The sequence below is a fragment of the Syngnathus typhle genome, linkage group LG2 (assembly GCF_033458585.1).
Source record: "Syngnathus typhle isolate RoL2023-S1 ecotype Sweden linkage group LG2, RoL_Styp_1.0, whole genome shotgun sequence".
NCBI classification, from domain to species: domain Eukaryota; kingdom Metazoa; phylum Chordata; class Actinopteri; order Syngnathiformes; family Syngnathidae; genus Syngnathus; species Syngnathus typhle.
This window is the reverse complement of record NC_083739.1, coordinates 15,438,238-15,460,771: the sequence shown is the minus strand read 5'-3', so window position 1 is coordinate 15,460,771 and position 22,534 is coordinate 15,438,238. Positions and strand designations below refer to the sequence as shown.

Genomic DNA, 22,534 nt, shown 5'->3' with positions numbered 1-22,534 from the left:
ATTTGGAGTGTGTCTGTGGGAACTGTTGTCCATTTCTGACATCAGAAGTTGGACCTGAGGAGTCCATTCTTGTTCTTCCGCAGCAAAATCATCCCAGTAGGCCTTATAACACCTTCAAAAAAGAAGCACTCTCCAACTAGTTTTCATGATGCTGAAATCATCCATTGCAACAAAACCTTATTAGTTAATTCAAAGCAGACACGCTGATGACACCATACTGATTGCCTGAGGAGTTTGGGAACAGTTGATGAGTCAGCAGAACGTTTGTGACTAAAATATTGCTTAGTTGTTGATTTTTATTATATCTTTTTAAATAAAAAAACACCATCAATTAACAGCGATTAGTTAGAGAGTAATCAGGATTTATGATTTGTAAGACACTTTTATACTTTCTGTTATTTTGTTTTTGTAAAGCGCTTAAAGGTCCATTGAAAGACAAGTTCATAAAATCTAGAAGCTTCCAGTGAGTGAAGCAATTCAGTCTCTGTCGTCATGTATGTTTGCAGTGCCATACGTGTAAAGCAAAAGTCAAGAAGACAGCACAGTGAGTAAATATTTAGCAATAGCACTTTATTCAACACAAACAACCCTAAGCCACAATACTGAATGACAAGACCAATTGGCTGCAGCAAACATTTTATAAAATAGATTCATAGGTTTGAATGTCACTAAATTGTTTTTTTTTCTTTTAATGTCAGAAAGACAAATGCAGGTTTTTCCAAAACAGTGAATGATAATTGACATATTTTCCTTTTTTTTTTGTAACAAATCATCATTCACATGTTCACACAAAGGAATAACAAGGCAAAGTGCTTTCAGGATTGCATTGTCGAATAAACTCAAGAGAACAAATATGAACTGGTTGAGGTGAGGAAGCGGGCTGGATGAGGGTGTGTGTGTGTGTGTGGGATCAGTCCTGTCCTACGACGGTAGCAGATGCATTAGGCTGGAAGGGCGGGATCTGAACCTCATCCTGTCCCCCTTGCTGTCAAAGTGAACATAGGGGTTGTCGCAACTGGGTGGAGACAAGACGCCTACTGAGCAAAATATGGTTTCCGTAAAAACACAGAGTGGATGGATGGATTCTAAAGGCGGACGGCACAGCGGGCGCTCAAAGTCTCGCCTCTGACGCCGAATCAGGAGTCCACCCTTCCACTGTCCTCGTGACAACCTGCGATATTGTCACGCTCCCGGGTAATCAATACTGTTCCAGAATGAAGTTACAGTTACAGCCAGAGGCAATAATGGGATTCCAAGGGGTAACTAAAAGCCAATATGTGGTTACTGGTTTTCTACAAGATGACTCCGCTGTGCGCCACTTCAATGTTAAAGGGGGACTATCATCATAATCTGCATCGTAACATTGTCTGGCTTCACATTCCAGTGGTGTATAGTCGTATAAATGCTTCTCATAGTTCTCCCAGACACACAATCGAGCACACTATTCATCGACACTACTACTGCTTCGGATAAAGTCAGTTTGTATTCCCATATTGACGAGCACTTCTAGTTGGAACAAGGTGGAGAGACAAACCATACTCAAAGCTGCAAAAACAAGGAGGTAGGAGAAATGCTACGGAGAACAGCAAGTGTTGCAAACGCCAAGGTTCACTTCACCAACTGGGCGAGTCGACCTGGAGAACGGCAGCTCATCTCGAAGAGTCGGTTCGGCTGTTAAGTTCGAAAAACGGTCGTTTGCAGTCAGCTGCACTCTAAGTACATGCGAGTTCAATTGATCTAATGTGCTGCTTGATCACTTGAAGGGAACAAACAATGTGCTCGCAACTACTTCCTCTTGAAATGATATCTTGGCTACCCAATGAAAAGCATGGATTTCTATTTTTGGCTTTTTTTGTATTCATGAAGAAACGCAACCGAATCCTTATCATTTGAATGAAAATAATATTTATGCCGATTTAAATCAGAAAAACAACTTGCTCGCAGATATCCGGGAAGATGACAACATCTTTTCTAATCTTGTTACATTCGATATGTTTGCTGAGAACTGCAGGGAATTCTGTTCGGTGTACCTTTGACCTGTGTCTGAATTTGTCCAGTTAAAAAATGACAAAACGCATTATGGTGGGTGGTGGAGAAATCATTCATAATAATAAAAAAAAAAGGAACAAAAAAGACTCGATCAAATTTGCGGTTCAACAAAATTCTGGCAGTGTGAGACTCGATGCGATGAGCTGCTGTGCCAAGTTCCTCAGCCTTCAAAAAATACAAACTATCTTTAAGAGTCTCTCCCAGTTTGTAATTGTCAAAGTCCAATGCATTGGTTGGTCCTGTTGTCATCACAGGTCTTGCTGCTGGTGATGGCATTGACTCCTTTAGCGCACAGTAGAACAAGTAGATTTGCAGATTTTGTAAATGAGGTAATCAGGCTAACTAGGGAACCCTGTCATTGACGCAGGCACACAAGCACATCCACGAGTGAGCCCACTTCATTCACCCGTAAAGTAAAACAACAAAAACAAAACATAAAAGCAAGTCTATTCAGATGGACAGGACCAAGGAAATGGAGTTAACTTTGGAATGTTGGGCTTTTCTTTTTGTGTTCAATGTGAAGGTGCACTGTGAAATTCGCTGATTGTAACTCATCACATGCCCTGATTCAGAGTCCTTCCACTCCTCGATAAGGGCTCACTTGTATGTCCTCAGTTAAGCCACTCCAAGTAAAAACAGGCAACCGATTTTCTACCGGCTTCTTTTTCGACATAAGGCTGCCTCAGCCTGCATCAAGTCCAGTTGTGAGGATTGTTAATAGCTCGTGAGCATCAATGAGGTGGCGACATCTACAGTGACTAAACAAAAGCAATAAACCAAACAAAGACGAACGATCACTCCTAAAATGTCACAGGACATGCAAGTATACATCCTTTCCTACAGTAGGCTATTCCTCGAAACACATTCAAAGGGGGGGCTCCTAAGGGTCAACTTCTCCATTATGGCTCTGTTTTAGAGGAATCACAACACGGTGAGGCAACTTCCATCACGCAGTAAAAAGGTGCGCCGTTGAAAACACAAATGAAAGAAAAAAAACAGAAGAATAAAACCAAAAATCCTTAGCCTTTTTTTTTTCCCTTACCAGGCTGGATTTACACTACATGTGTTTCAAGCGGCAAATTCATATCTGTAGCCGAATTATCTGACCTAACCCAAAACTGTGCCAACATTTACTTGAAAGGCAAATGCCTGTGCAGTAGTGAACACATCCAGAAGGTCAGGGAAAGAAAGTTATCATTTTTCTTTGAGACAAGAAAAAATAAATGTAAATAACATTAAAGCAACCCATGTCATTTAGTTCGATCTGTTCCAAAACATATGCCACAGTTCACTATTTCCATGCAAAATGCACTCATGTGCTTTCATTGTTGTTTTGATTTGCCACAGTTGTGTCAATTGGCAGTTTGAGGTCACCCAACTCACATAAACAGGGGACCTGTGATCTGAACGAATTATTGGCAGGTATCTCATTTATATCCCAATATTATTTTTGATTTAAAATAGACTGATTTGTGGCACCAATTGTTGATTGAACACAATGGAAAGCACTTGCGGGAAAAGCAAAGTGCAGCAGTTGTCTGCAAACAGAGGTGTGGTTGATTCACTCAACTAGTTTGTGGTTCGTACAAGATGATCAACATCAGCTATGCAAAAAAAGAAAAAAAAATGGTGTCACACTCACTATGTAGTGTAAATTCAGCCTAAGTTTTCATTGTCACTTCAACAATGAATGTGAGCTAAGTGCTCCTTCTTCATTTCCCCCAAAAGACATTGCTTCTCTGCTGGTGAAAACAAACGGCACTTTTGAGGGGAATGTTTCTCATTAAAAAAAAACAACAACAAAAAAACAGGACAATCAACTCCAGGTAACAAAAGTATGGAAACACGTACAGTAGGCTATACAGTAGATAGAAATCTCAGGAGTCGGACTGTACAAGCTTTAGGCTACACGCTGAAAAGGGAGGAACACGCAAGAATTTTTAATGCTCAACATTAACACAAATATAAGGCATTTTCAATACTCCTTTTATCCGCATATATCACAGACAGCAGGACTAAATTTTTTTCCTTTAGTTTTTTTTTTTTTTTGGGAGAAATGTTTCATTCAAGGAGGAGGATGCATATACATCTACACATGCGAAGGAACCTGTCTACCAGCTAGAAACCAGAAGTGGAGGAATAAAAGATTCCAAAGTACAACAGTGTCCTCCATGAGGACATACACACGCTCACACACACGCACCTACTAATTCTGTCTACCAGCCAACTTGTACACGGCGCTTCCACCAAGCGGGCGGCTCGTCAAAGCTGGATCACAGTTTTAAGAACGAAATAGCACACACACGTACACTCCCGCAATCAAACGCCATCGCTCGGAACACAAACGAGAAAATCCTTTATTTGCTACAGCTGAGTGAATTTTGGTGTTCAAATTAAAAGCATATTAAATAATCCACGGAGGAAGCAACGGTAAACAAAAGGTTATTGCACTTTTATCTTTTGTCTATTTCCAAAGGAGGTCAGCTTAAGAAGATTCATGCCTCGGTTAAGACGACACGTTACGCCACTTCTAGAGTACGATTCACACGGTTATTAACACTGCACACTGGCTACTACGGTAACCCTACTTGTACTCGGTCTAGTCTAAATGACACACAAATCAACAATCGGTTGGCAAACACAACAAATGATGTGATTCCGCACATCTTCAATGGATAGCGAAGAGCTGAGGAGACTCTGAAGAAGCTCAGAGAATCCATGCGGTTGTCTTTCTACAGTTTGTGTGACTTGACAGTCAAGGTTGGGATGCACCGATTTATCGGGCGGTCGCCGGACTTCTCACCGTCATCGACCATCAGTGACACTGATGGGTGTGGGTGATGCTTCATTTTGGAAGGCAGTTTTATCAAGACCTTGATCTTACAAGAAATACAATTTTGCCTCGTCTCTTTTGCTACAAGGTGTTAAAGGCCGGTTATCACTGCAACCCATAGTCAAACCTCATCTGTACCAAAATACGTATGTCCTTCAAACAAGTTTTTGGGAGGGGCGAGCAGAACTTTGCGGTGCTGTCTTTGGATTTGTGCTTTCATACCGTTTGATCCCAATCCATTCACATGCTCGATGTGCCCGAAGAACTGTCTCAAATGTGCAACGCGGAGTGGCTAAAACCAAAACCAAGAGAATCTGATCGCAGAGGGTCAATGGTGGTGGTGGTGGTGGTGGTGTGGGGGGGGTCTTGGATGGGCCTCGGACTGAGGTCCGACATGCTGAGTGAAATATCATTTTCCACATTGTATAAGGCTTCCGGGAAGTACAAATGGAAGACCGTACCTTTCGGTAGTAACAAATAAAAGGCACCGTGCCACCGCTGTGCTTGATAGTCCACACTGATAGGGCGGGGAAGGGAATGTAGGGTCGTGGCTAATGACTAAGAAAAATTGTTTGACTGGACAAGAAGTAAAATGAAGTAGCTACCTTCCAACAGTTAGACAGTCTCCCACCACCCTCTATGATATGCAATGTTGACTGTCATGGGAAAAGACATTCTTGAGTTTTTATTCTTATAAAAAAAAAAAAAAAAGGGGGTCCGGGAAGAAGGTGAGTTATAGTTAGCGTCGTCACACACAGGATGAGGTAAAACGGCAGGTCCAATAAAAAGTATGAGAAGGTGCAGCGGGGAGCGACTTGCTAAAGGTAGAAGAAAATGCAAGCGAGTGACAATTCCGTCAACATACATTTCCGATTTAGGCTGGTTTAAAAAGAATTGCACGACTCATGGCGAGATGGACTCTTTGCCTAGCTGCACTTCATTTATTATGATTATAATTAGTATCATATTTCCTTTCTGCGTGTGAAAAGCACCGCTTTGAACCCCCTGTGGCCATAACGGAGGAGCCTAAGTTGATTGTTTGCAAGTAAATTCTGACTCTATTCATTCACCGTGGAAAATATGGCATTATCCTTCTCTCGGGACAATCTCTGCACCATGGCAACCTTCAGCGATGTGCTACCGTGACAAATTTGTGTGCTCCTTGACACCCGAAGGGCCAACATGCCATTTTAGCTGTCCCGTCCGTAACCACACACAAGCAGATGTGTCAATGTGTCAGGGATCGGTGGGCGGGAAAAAAAAAGAAAAAAAAAAGTATATATTTTTTAATGCTTTTAAGGCGAACGGCTCAACAGAGGATCAAAGTTGAATCGAAATTTGCTGATTTTTGTTGTTATTTATCAGCATCGTTTCAAGTAAAAATCGCGACATCCATAGAGGTAAATCCATCCATCCATCCATTATCTGAAAATACAATTTTTTCCTCCAAATTCTTATGACATCAACAAATTAGTTCTGACACGTGCCCGCACACGCACACAGCTTGCCGAACAAGCACAAATGGGATTGCTTTGCCTATATCAAAACGAGGTTGTCCAATTACAAAACCCCACTGACAGAGTACTTGTGTCCAAGTATTCAAATATCCCATGCAAATATTTATTTTGCTATATTCCTAAATGGTACAAAGACATGCAAGTCCAAACATTATTGTTATAATAATAATAATCCTGCTTATTAGGGAATAAGTTACTGACCAATGAGTTACATCTAAAGGCAAAAAAAGGTTTCTATGGCACTAAATGGGTATTTGCTTAGGTGCATTTTTGTCAAATATAAGCGACCAAATTCTGATGTAGACCTTTGTCTTGTTTTCTTTTATCCCGGTTGATAAGGCATTCTCAATGAAACGAATGTCAAATTGTCCCACATACACCTTGTTGGCCGCAATAAAAATCCCCGGAAACAACAATTAGCCGCCAAACGGCAAGGTAGATAACACACTCTCAAACAAGAGGTTTACAGCACATGCTACCAGGGGCATTTTCCACTACTTCAAGATCTCTTGCTTGAGGGGAAAAAAACCCGACCTGACATTCATTTCAGTCATGGCTCAGATTGAATGGTCAGACTGTAAACGGCCTGAATGAATGCATAAATCAATTGGTTCTGTAGTGGGCGGTTTCCCCATCCTCCTTACACAGGTTTTGGCAATAGTTGGGAATGAGTCAAAACCCGCATTTGTATTTGAAATCTAACCATTGGCATAAATGACTAAGCCTATGGGGATGGCAACGTTTGTGCTGCATTCAATCTCACACTGTTGCTACAATTGAACCAACCACCTATTTTATCTATATAAACATGCACAACACTTATTACTGACACACACACACAGACAAAGCATGTTTAAGAACACCACAGGTATGTCCCAAACGAAAAGCTTGTATAGTTGCAGGGAGGCAACGTCTCCGTTTACTGGTCACATTTGGACATCATTAGAGAAAAAGGGGGAAAGGGGGGCGGGGGGAGAAAATAGAAAAAAAACATCCCTGCCAGAACGGACAAGCACCTACAAATGGCCGGTGTATGTGTGTGGTGTTTCTAAGGATGTCGAGTCGGCACACTTTGCTCAAAGTGTCTCGGGCCAACTGATCAGGAAGGAAGGTGCAGCCACTCAGAGAATGCTGTTAGAGGACGCTTTCTCTCTCACACAAATGTGCACACACCGAAACGAGATTGAAAAGCCAGTGGGCAGTGGGCAGAGCTCCGAGCGCTCGGAAACACCATTTGCTAATCAATGCAAAGCACTAAATCGACAACCAGCCGACCATTCCTGTAATTCAGCAGCAACACACATGCATGTAAACATAAGGACATACATTACATCTGCTCCATTTTGCACACTTAGAACCTGAATGTACGAAAGTGCGTGCTTGACTAATTAAGTGCTGTGGGATTAAGGTTAAAAAGGGAATCAAATTTCATGGAACATCCCATCCATGTAAACAAAAACCTAATACTAATCATCCTGCTGAATTCTAATTGGTTCATTAATTTCGCTTGCTGCTTCAAGCACAGATCCTGAGATCACAAACAATGTACCTTTTTAAATAACTCAAGAGAATAACGACAAATGAATTTCATCTCAGCAAACTAGCACCGGCTCCTCTGGACCGGAGTCTGTGTCAATTGTAAAATGATGTAAGGAAGGGAGAGAGGGAGGGAGGGAGGATTCGAACAACAGGTCTCGGTCCTCATCACCCATCTGGTCAACTAATGTGTGCAATTGTGCCACTTGACTCGCAGTGGCTACTGTGTAAAGTTATCACGGCCGGCAGACGACGCAAATAACGACAAAAACGAAATAAAATACGTTGCCAACAGCTGTAACGGTGCAATACAATCATCTTTAGTATGCATTTAGTATGTTTAGTACCAGAAATGGGATGACGAGAAAAAACAAACAAAAAGAAAAAACAGCAAAAAGCTCGTATTTGGATTTCTGCTATTCCTGAACTCGGCACTGGGGATGGGCATAATTGTGTGGAATTGATTGCTGAGTCAGCAACTCTTGAAGCAAATGAGGCTTGACGCCGTGAGCTACTTGGTGGAAAACAAGAGGCGCTGTTCATTCAGTCTCAACCAGTGCGGACACTGGAACACGACACTGGCTTGCGGCAAGTTACGCTACGCACGGTCACGGGGTATCAGAACATGCAGAGAAATTCTCCCGTCTCGCTAGAATATATTTCAAAATGTATCGATTATTCCACCTTCATTTCTCCCCAGAGTCGATCGTGAAATTGAATTCAAATGCCATCCCTACTCGACAACACATATCGGCCGAGGCTAATATGATCTATTTTTTTCTTTTAAAATATATTGTCGTGGTTCGTGCTAACGACCGAGAAGAATACGAGATGCTCATAATACTTCTGCCACTGAATTCCAACTGAAATGACGAAAGGCATGGGTCGAAAAAGGCATTTGATGAGACGCCGTCAAAGGCAATCCAGTGCATTTGTGTTGACACAGACGGTTTAAAATGCCCAAAACACGCAGAGCCATTCGTTTAGTCTTCAGGTCATCTGTCACAGAGTAAGACCAAAAGGAAAACCAAACACATTCCAGGGAAACAAAAGCCCTTGTGACAGTGATTGTCTATTCAATTAAACAAACAAAAAGGCCAAAAGAAAAACTATTGCTCATAAGTTGCCAAATCATAATAATAATGATAATAATAAGAATAATGGAGGCAGTAAAATAAGCTGAAAATATGCTTCAACTTGACGACTACCACGAGATAGAAGCTATTAAGACGAGTTCAAGAAAATCCTTCAACACTGATGACACACACACACACGCACTCACTCACACGTGCACAAAAAGGCCTAAACGCCACACCAACCTATCGCTTAGGCCACGCCAACTCTGAAATCTTTGAACAAACACTGTTCAAAAGATGGGAACGAAATTGAAATGGCTTGTTCATTAATGTGCTCAGATATACGACGCTCTGATGAGGTGTTGTTGGCAGATATTACTTGTAAAGCCTTCATCTAGGAAATCAACAAGGCCTCGGTCACTTCACTACATCCTACAGTAGTTTTCCCCGACCTACAAACAAACAAAAAGAACGTCAGGCCTACGGACCCTGGGCAAAGATGAAGCAGCTGCTAAACGAGTTGACGAGGTATATCAAGATCTATTGTCTCTCTCTGTACAGTACAGTTCATCTCAAATAAATAATTTTATAGCCATAGTAGTGTTGATCAACTTTGGTCATAACATATGCTTAGAAACATTCTAGCCTAACAAACACTTAGTTAGCATCTTGAAAATATCAGCATCGGCATTCGGGCCCAGATGCCGGCGTGGCGCTCCTTTGCAAGGAGGCGCGTTAAATGTATTCAGCAGCGTCACCTAATTTTTTTTCCACAATGCCAAAAAAGTTAGGAGCCGTTTAAAAGTACACCACAGAATCTTTGTGACCCTTTCAGATTGTACTGTCGTACATAAGCATTGCACTCATCAGCTAATTTGATTTTTTTTTTCCCCTTGTGTGGTTCCTTCATTAAAAAAAAAAAATCAAGGCTAAAGTAGAATTTAAAAAAAAAAACATCTTGAAAAGAAACTGATCATTTTTGGGAAGGCTGAACGTTCCTCTACAAGGTCACCAAAGTGATATGATTTCACGCAACGATATGACGGTGAGACTTGTTCCAGTGCCGTTATGTAGCTGATGCTTTTAAAGGGTTCAAACGACTTCCGCATGGCCAGATTACATTTGTTTGGATGTCACACTTGATCGGCGTGGCCTTGTAGAGCAACAAACCTCTATGGAGTAAGCACTACTCTGGGGTGGAGGAATGGGGATCTAATTGCATATTAGGTTTGACTGCACCTCATGAGAAGATCAAAACATTCACGCACACACAAACATACATACATACATACATACATACACAGAATAGATATGTAGGCGGTGCTCTCCTGGTCCTCTTGGCCACGTTAAAGGGAGACACCCCCTGGTGGTAGATGACGGTGACAGCAGCATGACCGAGCCCGACGGCGTCACCCCTCACTCGGACAGACAGCCGTCTAGGCCCACCGGGGCGCCGTGGCGGTCTTTGACGTAGCCGTTGTGGAGGCCGTTGCTGGGCAGGGGGGCGCAGGCGGCCGTGATGCCGCAGTGCTTGAGCAAGTTGAGGCCTGGCGACGGGGAGACGCCAGGGGAGGAGCAGGAGCAAGAGGAAGGGTCAAGTTGTGGGAAAGGCTTCATGGTAGAGAGGATCAGAGCCAGGCAGTCAGCCACGTCTTTGTTGGGCGCGCACGCCAGAGCAGGGGTGTGGCCTAGCGGATGAGGAAAAAAGTCACATGACAACACTGTCCAATAAAAACCCTACAAAGTAGGGATGGTCAGATATGCCAATTTCCCCAACCCAAAAATTTTAATAGCTCAATTCTGATTTTTACAAATTCTAATTGAGCCAAGAGATGTATTATCAATTCACTGATAAAACACCAATTGTGAATTGTAGCTTGGTAATGTGAAAATGACTGTGCTCATGTCAGTTTCTTAGCAGGAATTAAACTCAACAGTCGCATTATTTTTTTAATGAGTCCCCTGAGGGAGTGTGAAAAGTGGCAAAATATAGCAATCAAATCGCAAGGTTTGCAACAATGACTCCTTTTGTAATTGAGCTTCTCTGTTCACAGCCCTATTGTCAGTGTACGCAGTGTCGATAAGCGCAGATGAAACATAAAATAATCGGTAAACTGCCAGCACAAGAAGGTTACCCAAGTGTCCCGGAACAGATAGCGTTCAAATTTGATCATTCATGCGATGCTCACCTTCCTCATCCACAGCCAGGACAGTTGCTCCTCTGCTCAGCAGCGCCTGCACCACTGTGGCCAGGCCATTACGAGCAGCCAGATGCAGGGGCCTGGAAGAGATCAAATAAAAAAACAATCATTTCCAACTTATTCTCAAGGAGCAAAAACAAATGTGAACGATTACAAAGGGATTCTATTGGTCCCTAATAACAATAGCATTCATTCTCACATTTGCAGAGCACTGTTGGTAGCGTTCACAAGGGTGGGACTGTGGATCTCTCCCAGAATCAGCAGAGCGCACATTTCATGAGCCTGAGGGGACAGCAAACAAAAAGTGCCAAAAGAAATCATTACACTCTGAGAAACCATGATTATATGGCCTGAAATGACAAAAATATCTGGGCTTTTATTTTTTAAATATTGACTATGAATTTGAATGAGTATAGATTAGAATGAGTACTTGCATTCTTTGGTGGATTAAGACCTTTGATTGGCTATGGTATGGAAGCTCTTTAGCAACACTCATATGTTAGCGTGGTCCTTGTTTAAAAAAAAAAAAATTATATATATATATATATATATATATATATATATATATATATATATATATATATATATATCTTTTTTAAATAAAGAGTGAGTGTGTACCTTGTTGCAGGCCAGGTGCAGGGCAGTGTTCCTATTCTCATCCAGCAGTGTGAGGTCGGCCTTTGCTCGGTGAAGGAGGATGGCTAAACAAAAACAATGAAGTTATGACTTCAAAGTGAAAGTTAATGAGCAATCTTGTAAAAAAAAAAACTAAAAAAGTTCAGGGTGTACCATGCCGACTGCCCATTACGCTAGGATAGGCTAGGATAGGCTCCAGCATGCCCGTGACCCTCGTGAGAATAAGTGGTTCGGAAGATGACTGGACAGTATGGTAAAAACCATAACCAGGTCGCCATTGTAAATGAGAAAATGTTCTCAATTGACTTACCTGGTCAAACATTGAATTAAAAAAAGAATTAAACTAAAATTAAATAATAATAAAAAATTCCACTGCAGACAATAAAATCATTTTGACATGTTTGGGCAGACACTCTTTTTTATTATTATTAAATCTTGACTGAAAACCTTAACAGGAACACTAAAAATGCTGATCAAATTCAACAGGGGATCAAATAATTGGAAGTAGTTTCCCTCTCTGTGATAATTAAGTCAGTAAAGCCTGCCGGATACATCAAGAGCCTTTTGGTTGGCATTAAATCCCTCAGCAGACTTACCCACGGTGCCACTGTGTCCCTTATCGGCAGCCACCATAAGAGCAGAACGTCCATGGCTATCCACCGCATTGATCTCAGTTCCATGGCGAAGCACCAGCTGGAGTCCTGCAACGTCCTCGGCAAAAGCAGCAGCATGCAGCGGGGTCCTGCGGGCGCACACAGCAATATTTGGCCTGTAATGTTGCTCATTCATGTTCTATGACAATCTCAGGCAGGAAAAATCGGCCTAAAGCTAAGACCCATGGGTTGTGAGGTCTCACCTTCCTTTGGCATCTCTGGTGTTTATCATTTGGACCCCGGCACATTCAAGGAGCCGTTCTGCAGCACCGCTGTGGCCATTCATCCTGTTGACAAAGCACATTGCTGTCAAGTGTTCATCTAAATTGACGAGGTTTTTTTTGTTTCTGGAGTTACAGTTGGTGGAAAATGGAATGTGAACCCTGGGGATTTTCTCAAAATCTTTGCATAAATTGCTCCTTAAATAGATTACCACACAAGTTTTATTTATATTTACTCACAGAGCACAGTGCAGTGGAGTGAAAGGGTTTCCCTCTCCATGGATAAATGTTTTGAATTCAAGTAAAACCTCCAAACAGTCATCATGCCCTAAAAAGTAGGACATAAAAAAATGATGTAATACAATATTAAATTGTGGTCGATTCATGTCAAGTGGCTTGAAGTCAAACCTTTGTACGCAGCCCAGTGCAGCGGGGTGTATTGTTTGTTGTCCAGCAGTTTGTCTTGCGGCTCCATAGTGGCTGTAGCAGCTTGCACCAGATTGGCCAAGATCTCGGCGTGGCCCCTGGAGGCGGCGTAGTGCAGCGGCGTCCGACCCAGGGAGTCCCGACACAGCGCTGAGGCTTTGTGCTCCAGCAGTGCTGCTACACACTCATTGTGGCCCAGCAACGCCTAAAACACACACACGCACCACCCCCAAGGGTGAGGCTGTCAACCAAAACCAAGTGGGTACAGTGGCACCACTAAAGTCCAATAGCCATGAGGTCAATTTTGATCCAAAAGCGATCATTTAGCCTTGTTTCGAGGTCCCACAAATTCTGTGCCGTAGTATTTCTTATCTATCAATGAAAAAGCAGATTGTCCTGGCCACACTGGTAAAATTGCACCAGTTGTTTGCAGACGACTTCACAAAGAACAACCAATTCTGCTCCCGTCTCAATCGACAGCAAAATAAAGCTGTATTTGCTCAAGTATGGTTTATGACTTTAGTTCTGACCTAGATGTTCCATTGGCAAGTACCAGCTTTCAATTAATATACTATATGACAAATAAGTATTTAAAACAAAGAACATTTGGTAATTTGGTATCTGCAGAACTAATCATTCACTATGTGAGGCTTTCAGTTAAAAATATGCACATGTAACACTTCAGCAAAATGAATTTACAGTATACACAATTTTAGTGAGTCCAAGAGGAAAAAAAAAAGTTGGTACTTATAGTCCGGACTTACCCCTCTGTGCAATGCTGTGCTGCCTCTCTTATCCTTGGCATCTGGCGCTGCCTCCTTCGCCAACAGGAAGCGAACGCAGTCAGTGTAACCCCCGAGAACGGCGAGCATTAGAGGAGTCCTGCAGTGCACCACGGGTAAAGCAAAGGGAGGATGGTTCATTGAGGACAAGGAAGCGTGACGCTTTTATTAGGAAGGACTCACAGAAGCACTTACTGGCCAAACTTGTCCGCAACGTTGGTGAGGTCACCCTCCTCCCCACATTCGATCATCTTGTGCAGGCAATCAGAATGGCCATGAGCAGCTGGAGAGACACAAACATCAAATTTTACAAATAAGAGCTCAAAAGCAATGGCTAACACAGCACCCGGCATAAAAATATGGAATCACAAAGAAAGCAATTTAAAAATTTGAAGAGAAAAAAAGGCCAATTGTTATTCAAAATAATTTGTGGATAGAATTAAGCAGCAGACTCCACATAGTATTTTCATCTATTACAGGGAGCGGCAAATTTTTTTTTTTTTGGAAAATGACAGAGGCATCAGTCACTCAGCCAATTATGGATCACTGGTTTTAAATGTTTGGTGATGTCATTTTCATTTTCAATCAACCGCAAACAGCCAAATATCTGCCAGAGAGATGGAAATAAAAAAGTGGTGTTACTTATACTTCACAAGGACTATATTAATCGGAAAACCATGTTTAGACGAGTGGGGCCGCATAGAACATTTTATGTTAAAGCCATTTCCTTACTTGACTTCCTCTTTAAACAACAAACAAACCTAACCTAATAACTAACAAATATGACGATGATGGCAGTAGATGGCTAAAATAAAATTGGTGACATCTAAGAATAGTTTCATTTTCCTGGCCTTACGGAGGCTGTTCATGTCAAACGGTGACTATCTGGCTGACATTCTGAGAGACTGGTATGCAATATAACACGCAGCGAACTCTCATACCTGCAACATGAATCGGGGTCCAAATGAGGCGGTTGTCGTTAAGGAGACATGAGGCTCCCTGGGCCAAGAGCACCTCTACGCAGTGGGCGTAGCCTTTCTGGGCAGCCAGGTAGAGCACAGAGCGGCCAGCAGCATCTTGCATATCCACATAGGCAGCCGTCTCAGTCAGCACACGCAGCGCCTGCCAATGACCCCTGTCAGCCTACACATGAGGGAGGGACAAGGAAAGGGACTTTTTTAAAAAAAAATTCGAGTTCAGACGCCATGGGCCCAAGTGGGGGGGGATGTTGAAAGATACTCACAGCGAGATGCAGGGGACTGACGGGAATACTGCTTTCTATGTCTCCAAGTGCATTAAAGGACATCTCCAGGAGCTAACACACAGACATACACTGTATGTACTCAAAATTCAAATATAATAGTCGAGATTCTAATCGAGCTTTAAGTCATTTGGATTTTTGGAAGTGAATTTTTTTTTCATCCCAAATGTTGGTCCAATTTGATGCAGCTCTTTTGACACATAAGAAAAAGGTGCACTTACCAGCTCCAGGTTCTGTGTGTTGCCATGATAAGCTGCATAGTGAACAGCGCTGTAACCCTTAGCGTTGACCATCGAGGGATCGGCGCCATTATCCAGAAGATGCTCCAAGCAACTGCTTGTACGGAGGAAAGACACACGGATCCTTCAGACATGGTGTCACTGACAAAAGGCCAATGTAGTGGAGCGGAAATAAGTTGTAAAAACTCACAAGTATGACTCCTTCACCTCTTCTTCATCATGCTGATGGTTCCCATAAAAATGTCCATCACCTCTGAGGAGAACAAATGGACGAATATTTGTTTCTTAAGTTCTTTGCTGTCACCTCACACTGGTTTCTCACCTGCTGAAGGCTTGCGAGGCTGCAGAGTAGTGCAGGGGGGTGCAGCCCGTTTGGTCAGGCTCGTTGATCTCAGCACCAGCGCTCACCAGGGTCACAGTGCACTGGTACCTCCCATTAGCAGCCGCATAGTGTAATGGTGTCCTGGTAGTGAGAAAGCAAAAAAACGGGTCATGTAGTCCTATTTGACAGACACAGGACAAGACAGTTGCATAGGAATATTATCAACATCTAATTGAGTTCAGTGCAAATGCTCACCTTCCCATTAAGTCCCTCCTGTTCAAGTCTGTGCCACTACTTAAGAGCAAGTTCAAACATTCAACATTTCTGCAAAGAAACACAACAATGGATAAGTTAGTTTGCTTTCACACAAAAAAGGGGGAAGGGGGGCTGGAATAACAAAGATGGGCAGATGTGGGAAAACATTAATCCAGTTGATGACAGATGGAAGTCCAATACATGTTTGGCACTAAAAATAGTGGCAGTGAAGAATTACGTGAATATCACCACATCCTTAGTCTCCGGTCATTACTTCAAGCTGTTCATTCATAATTGTTCATTTTAAGTATTTTCAACAAAGCATCACTGTTATTACCAGTAGCAAAGTAGTGAGTTCACTAGCTTGATGGTAACAAAATAGAAAACACTATGGACAGGCAAGACGGAATTAGCATCATCACTACTGTGATTTAAAACCAGTAAGCAATTGTTGTAAAACATACAAATAAAACATACACCAATACTAAGAGGCATAGATTCTCAGCTCTGCGGAAACAAAACTCCTGGACATTTTTCTTCCTGACATCATTGTAATATACAGTATGGGACTTTTATGTGAACCGTTTTCTTTTTTTTTAAATCAAGTGCATCTTTACCGATCAATGTACTGCAGTTGAGCTTGCAGTGTCGCCTTTTGAAGTTACAATTTGATGGGTCAATAAAAATTCCACGTATTCAGAAAGGTTGTAAAGGCGTTGTCACAGGTCGTAAAGATGGCGGAGGTCAGACCATCTGTTTCATGGCAGGATGTGTTTGTTTGCAGGGGCGCAGATCAAAGAAGGTGAACTATTTGCACCTCATGCATACAAAATGTGATAGTGCCACCAGGGGGCTTGCTCATCCACCCATCTCATGAAGACAGCAAAATCGACATAAAAGAGACCAATAAGATCTGCAGCCTTCTCTAGGAGCTGAACCTGCTGTTAGACTCCACTTTTGTGATCATTAGTTTTAAGCTCTTGCTAGATCTTTGTTATAATAATATAGCTGTGATGTAATGATTAATCAAAGACAGTGAGTATGATATTTCAGCATGCGGCAGATTCGTTCTGAGACCACATGGGAGCACACGTTGGCCCTTTTGCTTTGAATGAGTGACCGTTTATTTATTTGCCAACAACACTTTCTTACCCTCCAGAGGCAGCAGCGTGTAGACAGGTCCTCCCAAAGTTGTCAGGGGTGTTAATGTCAAACCCTGCCGACAGCACGTGCTCCTTGCTCATGGAGGAGACGATGCTGTACAGCTGACCTGTGCAGAAAGACGGGTTCGTGAGTCAATCCCAAACACACGCCACCCTCGTGGCATGCGATATTTTCCATCACAAACCTGAGGAGAGTAACTTGCGACAACAGTCTGAAAACCCGTAAAGCACAGCTAAGTGCAAGGGGAACATTCCATGGATCCCACGTCTGAAAAAACACACAAGGACAGAAAAAACAGAACAACTTTTGAACACAATTCTCTAATTGTTCTCTAACAATCTCTTATCGTTTGACTAAATTAAGTCACTGAACTAGTTGACAGCATTGGACAGCTACTTCATGTTTTATGCGATGGTGTGTGTCGATGCTACCTGGCCGTGTCTGCTCCGTTGGTCATTAGAGTGCTGATCAGCAGTTCATGGCCGAACTTAGCAGCGACATGGAGAGGAGTATTGCCATATCTATCCACACAATCGATTTCGCCACCTGAAATGACAAAAGGAGTTGCACGCTAATTTGGTTGAGGAACCCATGACACAGTGTGCACAGTAAGGGGGTTGCCCCCTCACTTTAGCAATCATTGCTTGCAATAAGAAGTGTATTTTTATACATACACAAGGTGTGAATCTTTGACAGTAAACAATTTAGTGCTGACTCAAATGAAGACTTTTCTGCCTTTGCGTGATTGGTATTTGGTGTTCTATTGATGTTTTACGCAAACACTTCAGTACCTCAAAAATTATTGTTTTGCTTGTTACAAATAGAAAAAATAAAGGACCAATTTTTTGATGTGCGTGAAAACTGTCTTTTCTTTGTTCCCCAAATGAATGGCAGAGTGGTAGTTACCGTTCTGGATGAGGATCTGAGAGCGTGTGAAGCGTCCATGAATGGCTGCCATGTGCAGGGGGCTCTTCCCTTCTTTGCTCTGTTGTAGAGAACAACGACATGTTCAGAAATTAGAACACAATCTCAATTCATGAGCTGCTGGGAATGAGCCAGGAAAAAAAAAAGGCACCCTGTTGAAGAATCTTCTCGAAAGAATCGTTATTATTTATCTCTTGTGTGTTTTGACAGAAGGTCAGAAAGACTGGTAGCAACAGTGTTGTATAGTGGAACGTTGCATAAGATGTCTAAATCAACACTAACTTGCTGGTTGACATCTGCCCCGTTGTTGACCAGCAACTCCAGACAGAGGGCGCCGTTGGTGGAGACAGCAGCCAGGTGCAGCGGCGTGTAGCCACACCTGTTGGGCTGGTTGACGTTGGCCCCGTGGTTGACCAGCTCGGTGGCCACGGCCTCCTGTCCCATGTAGCACGCCATGTGGAGCGCCGTGTTCCCGAATCCGTTGGGCTCGTCAATCTGAGAAGGAAGGAAATTTCCAAAATGTATCGAGTCAAATTGATATGAACGTACACACACGGGAACCACCGTCTCTTACCTCTGTCCCCATCCTCAGCAGGTATTTTACAATTTCGATGTGGCCACTCGCGGCTGCAGCATGGAGCGGCGTGTAGCCCTGCTTGTCCTTGCTGCTCTTGTCAGCGCCACGTGACACCAGCAGCTTCACAACCTCCACATGGCCTGCACCACGTCACATGGATGTCAAGAGCAATCAGTGAAGCGAGGCGCACAACTATCGATCATCTGGCCTGCTATTCCACTCAAAGTCCAACCATCATTTGCCAGCAATTAAAAAAATGTCTTTGAAAGTTAGTCGACTCTCCCAAATCTGCTCAGAAAAACATTGTAAATGTTAATTACTGACTATCATTAATCCTTGTGTGTGCAGTCAATAGTTTGGCTGATCCGATCATTAAGTGACAGCCAGTTAGGAAGCTCGTTTAAGCTTTGGGCTGTTCCCGGATATTAAATGAGTGTAAAAATAAGTCAGGAACGGCAATCAAGTGAGCCGATAACAGTTACCCTAGCTTCTTCTACTACGAAGTTAGAGGCGCATAGAGGGAAGAAATTCGGTGTTAGAAGGAATAAGGGGGGCACTTTTCCGTTGTGAAAAATGTTTTTTTTTTTTGTAGGTTCGCTATTGATCAAGGCAAAATTCCTACAGGGAAAACCTCTTGTTTTGTTTCCTGTACAGTGAAAGACTGATGATGCCTGACAAACAAATGAAACACAGGCGACTTGGCTCCCACTATCAGCACAAAATTTAAGATGGTTGTGAGTTACCCAAATAAGCGGCGGAGTGGATGGGCTGTCGCTCCTTCTTATCAATGGCACTCAGGTTGGCTCCCTTATTCAGCAGCAGCTTGACCATCTAGCAGAGATTCCCCGGTCATTTCTCGGAGCATTGCTTGTGACGAGCTCTCAGAATGCGCGCCTCACCTCCTGAAAGCCGCTCTGAGCGGCATGATGCAGTGCAGTTCTGCCGGTACGATCCGCCATGTTCAGGTTGCTCAGCTGGCCCAGCAAGGCCTCAGCGCAGCGCGTGGCCCGGTTGGCGGCCGCCACATGCAGCGCCGTCTGCCATAACTTGTCTCGGGCATTGGCCTCTGCACCGCGCCTCAGCAGCAAACCCACGGCCCTCTGTAGACACCAAAGGAACTCTGTGCTGTATTTCCTCGACAGTTTTCGTTGTCTATTTCCTCCTACCTGAACGTGCGGCGTTTAGCGAGTGTTCTTGCTGCCATTATTATTAGAGTACCATAATGCAGCTATTGCATTCATTGCACATTTGTAATACACATATTGAAAGCAAAATGACGCTTGTTGCTTACTTCATTCCTGGAAGCCGCTGCCCTGTGCAAGGGGGTGAGCCATATATGATCTTTAGCGTTCACATTGGCACCTGAGAAGACAAAGATCAATTATATTGAGGCTAAACAATATTCAAATGTTACTTCAAACATGGTTGCGCAATTTAAAAAATAAATATGATGGCCACAGACTCAGGGGAAGATTTTATTCACTGTGGCTACGCAGTTTGCATGTTGTCCTGATGCTTGGTTGGGTATTCCCTCTCGTATGCCCAAAACATCATGTTAGGTTCGATGAAGACTTTGCGAATGGATGTTTGTTGACATGTAAAACCTCAAAGATCTTTAACAGTGTCCTCATACACTATAATTTTTCAGATTATAAATCCCTTTTTTTTCTTCCTGATTTGGCTGGTTCTGCAACTCACACTTGTTGGTAGACTCCAAGTACAGTCAATGACCAGAGACAAAGCAGGATATCTCAAAACTACATTCAAAAAAATTCAATGCACCAAACTGCAACGACTAGCATTTAAGAAGAATGCAGAGGGTACGTGAAAGCATTTAGTAATTTATTTGATGCACCAAAATCAGAACAGCCGCTTGTCAACTCAAGTTCCAGGGAAAGCTCTTATGAGAAACTGGGCATGGGTTTAGGCTGGAGGGGCAGTACGGGGCTGGCCCCCGGTCATTTTCTTAGATCGGGCGGGGCTGCAGTTTAGAGAGACGGAATGAGCAGATATATTCTCAGAGATGAGTGGTGTTTTTGGTTTAGCATTTGAAACTGCCTAAAGGCTAAAATTGATTTCGCATGAGACGGCGCTTTTAATTTACTTGCACCCAAAATCCCTATTCGCTCATCATGCTGACTTTATGTGCATTACATTGGTCACAATAACACACCAGAAGTATTTGCCAACTGCTATAAGACATTAGAATAAATGAGAGGGAGAAATAGGAGTCATGGACTATCGCTGGTGACAATCAAGCACCAAAAGTATATGCCAACCACCAAAGTAGAAGAAGAAATGGTCGAAGAATAAGAGCTCAGACAAAAACGTCGTGGCAATGAGTGTGCAATGCATCTGCTGTGGCTGCTAGTATGCAGTGTCCCCTGCAACAGGGATTTATGATTTACCGTAGCAAAAGGTGCAACAACTGATGACCTTCGAGAGTCTAGTTACAGTAAATTCGAAAATCCACTCTGACGCCCACACACCAGAGCAAACAAAATATATGTGTTTACTAAGTGGATTTTTCCCCATGGCGGGGAGGTTTCAAACATATCCCCCCTCCCTATACTATAAAGGGGATTGACTGTTTTAATTAATGAAGTACAACAAGGCAAGCATCTGACCTGATTCAATGAGGAGGTCCATGATATGAACATCACCCATGCATGCAGCAGCATGAAGAGGCGTACGCCGCTCCTGGTCCTGTTCAATTTGAGACAAGAAAAAAAACACACGTTCAATACCCTTCATGAGAATCATGTGTTGAATGACAATATCTGCAGCTGTTCACACATACCAGTGCATTGACATCCTCATTTTTGTGCAATAATAGTTGGACTTCTTCAGCATTACGATTGAAGATGGCCTGGACCAGAGGAGGCTGAAACACAAAACGCAACACATTTACTGGGATGAAGGTGGGGCGGGATGGTTAAGGTTACCTTGAGCCCTATTTGCATGACATCATTTAGTTTTATTTACACTAGTTCTCATCTGATTCATTTGCTAGTCTATATTCTTGATACACACATTTGGAGTTACACCCCAAGTTCGCTGTATCTGCACCAAACGGGTTTTCTATCGAATCGCTAACGGTGCATTGAACCGCTTCCCATCCAACACGGATAAATCGATTGTCGATGCATTAATTTGCCTTTTCTTTAAATGAGCCATTAAATTCTAAGCGACATTTCATGAGATATCGCAGCTAATTAGGATGGAAGAGAATCCCAGCAAATAGACGAATCCCCCATAGAGGCCTACACTACAGTCCGCCTGAGCTATTTGCTCGGCAAATCGAGTGGATTCTGTTAGCCGTGAGCTAATGAGCAGGAACGCAACGATACAGCGGGAATTAACTAACGCAGATAATTAAAATGATTTATCGCCATGATGCATACAATCCCGCCATCGACCTAAATGAAAGGTTGGGACGTTTGTACACAGGAATCTTGAGTCTATTGGGTGAGCGCCGTGATGCGCAGATGAGCTTCCCAGCAAATAGACGGCGCCCATCGTCGGCGTACCTGGTCTGCAATGTTTAGTACTCCCATCTCCCAAACTCAGCCGGGGCGGAGCTCCTTCATGGGGCTGAAACTTGGAGGTATATTGCAGCGTGCTGCTGTTTCCACCCCTTAAACAACATCCATCGCACGCAGGAGAACACGAACGCGACTCCCTCCCGGCCTGATACTGTTGTTGTCTGCATCTGATGTCGGCTTGGACGATGCTGCTTGCCTGCCACTGCGCAGCTTCGCACTGGTCCGCCTACAGGCTCGGCGGGCGCTTGACGCTTCAGTTGGTCAAATGGCGACATCTAGTGGCCAAAGTATGTACAGTAGAGGCCCGGTGACAGGCA

The 22,534-nt window shown here is 43.1% G+C and overlaps 1 protein-coding gene across 2 annotated transcripts; it reads right to left on the bottom strand.

Moving 5' to 3' along the window:
* Positions 1 to 549: 549 nt before the first annotated feature.
* On the bottom strand, positions 550 to 22,432 carry ankrd52a (ankyrin repeat domain 52a). 2 transcript variants are annotated; one of them, XM_061272045.1, is made up of 28 exons: positions 22,203 to 22,432; positions 21,473 to 21,556; positions 21,300 to 21,378; positions 19,964 to 20,034; positions 19,572 to 19,772; positions 19,416 to 19,503; positions 18,670 to 18,812; positions 18,378 to 18,590; positions 18,078 to 18,156; positions 17,603 to 17,717; positions 17,356 to 17,438; positions 17,160 to 17,277; positions 16,008 to 16,076; positions 15,753 to 15,893; positions 15,621 to 15,683; positions 15,413 to 15,527; positions 15,174 to 15,245; positions 14,872 to 15,073; positions 14,126 to 14,213; positions 13,913 to 14,030; positions 13,131 to 13,353; positions 12,963 to 13,050; positions 12,705 to 12,788; positions 12,445 to 12,590; positions 11,831 to 11,913; positions 11,412 to 11,494; positions 11,201 to 11,292; positions 550 to 10,699 (listed from the first exon to the last, which is right to left on the bottom strand). In XM_061272045.1, exons 1-28 carry the CDS (start codon positions 22,227 to 22,229, stop codon positions 10,428 to 10,430), a joined length of 3,240 nt encoding a protein of 1,079 aa, XP_061128029.1. In that variant the 5' UTR covers positions 22,230 to 22,432; the 3' UTR covers positions 550 to 10,427. The 2 variants fall into 2 exon arrangements, with proteins under 2 accessions (XP_061128029.1, XP_061128030.1); XM_061272046.1 differs by having other exon boundaries at positions 15,413 to 15,524; positions 22,203 to 22,431.
* Positions 22,433 to 22,534: the final 102 nt, after the last annotated feature.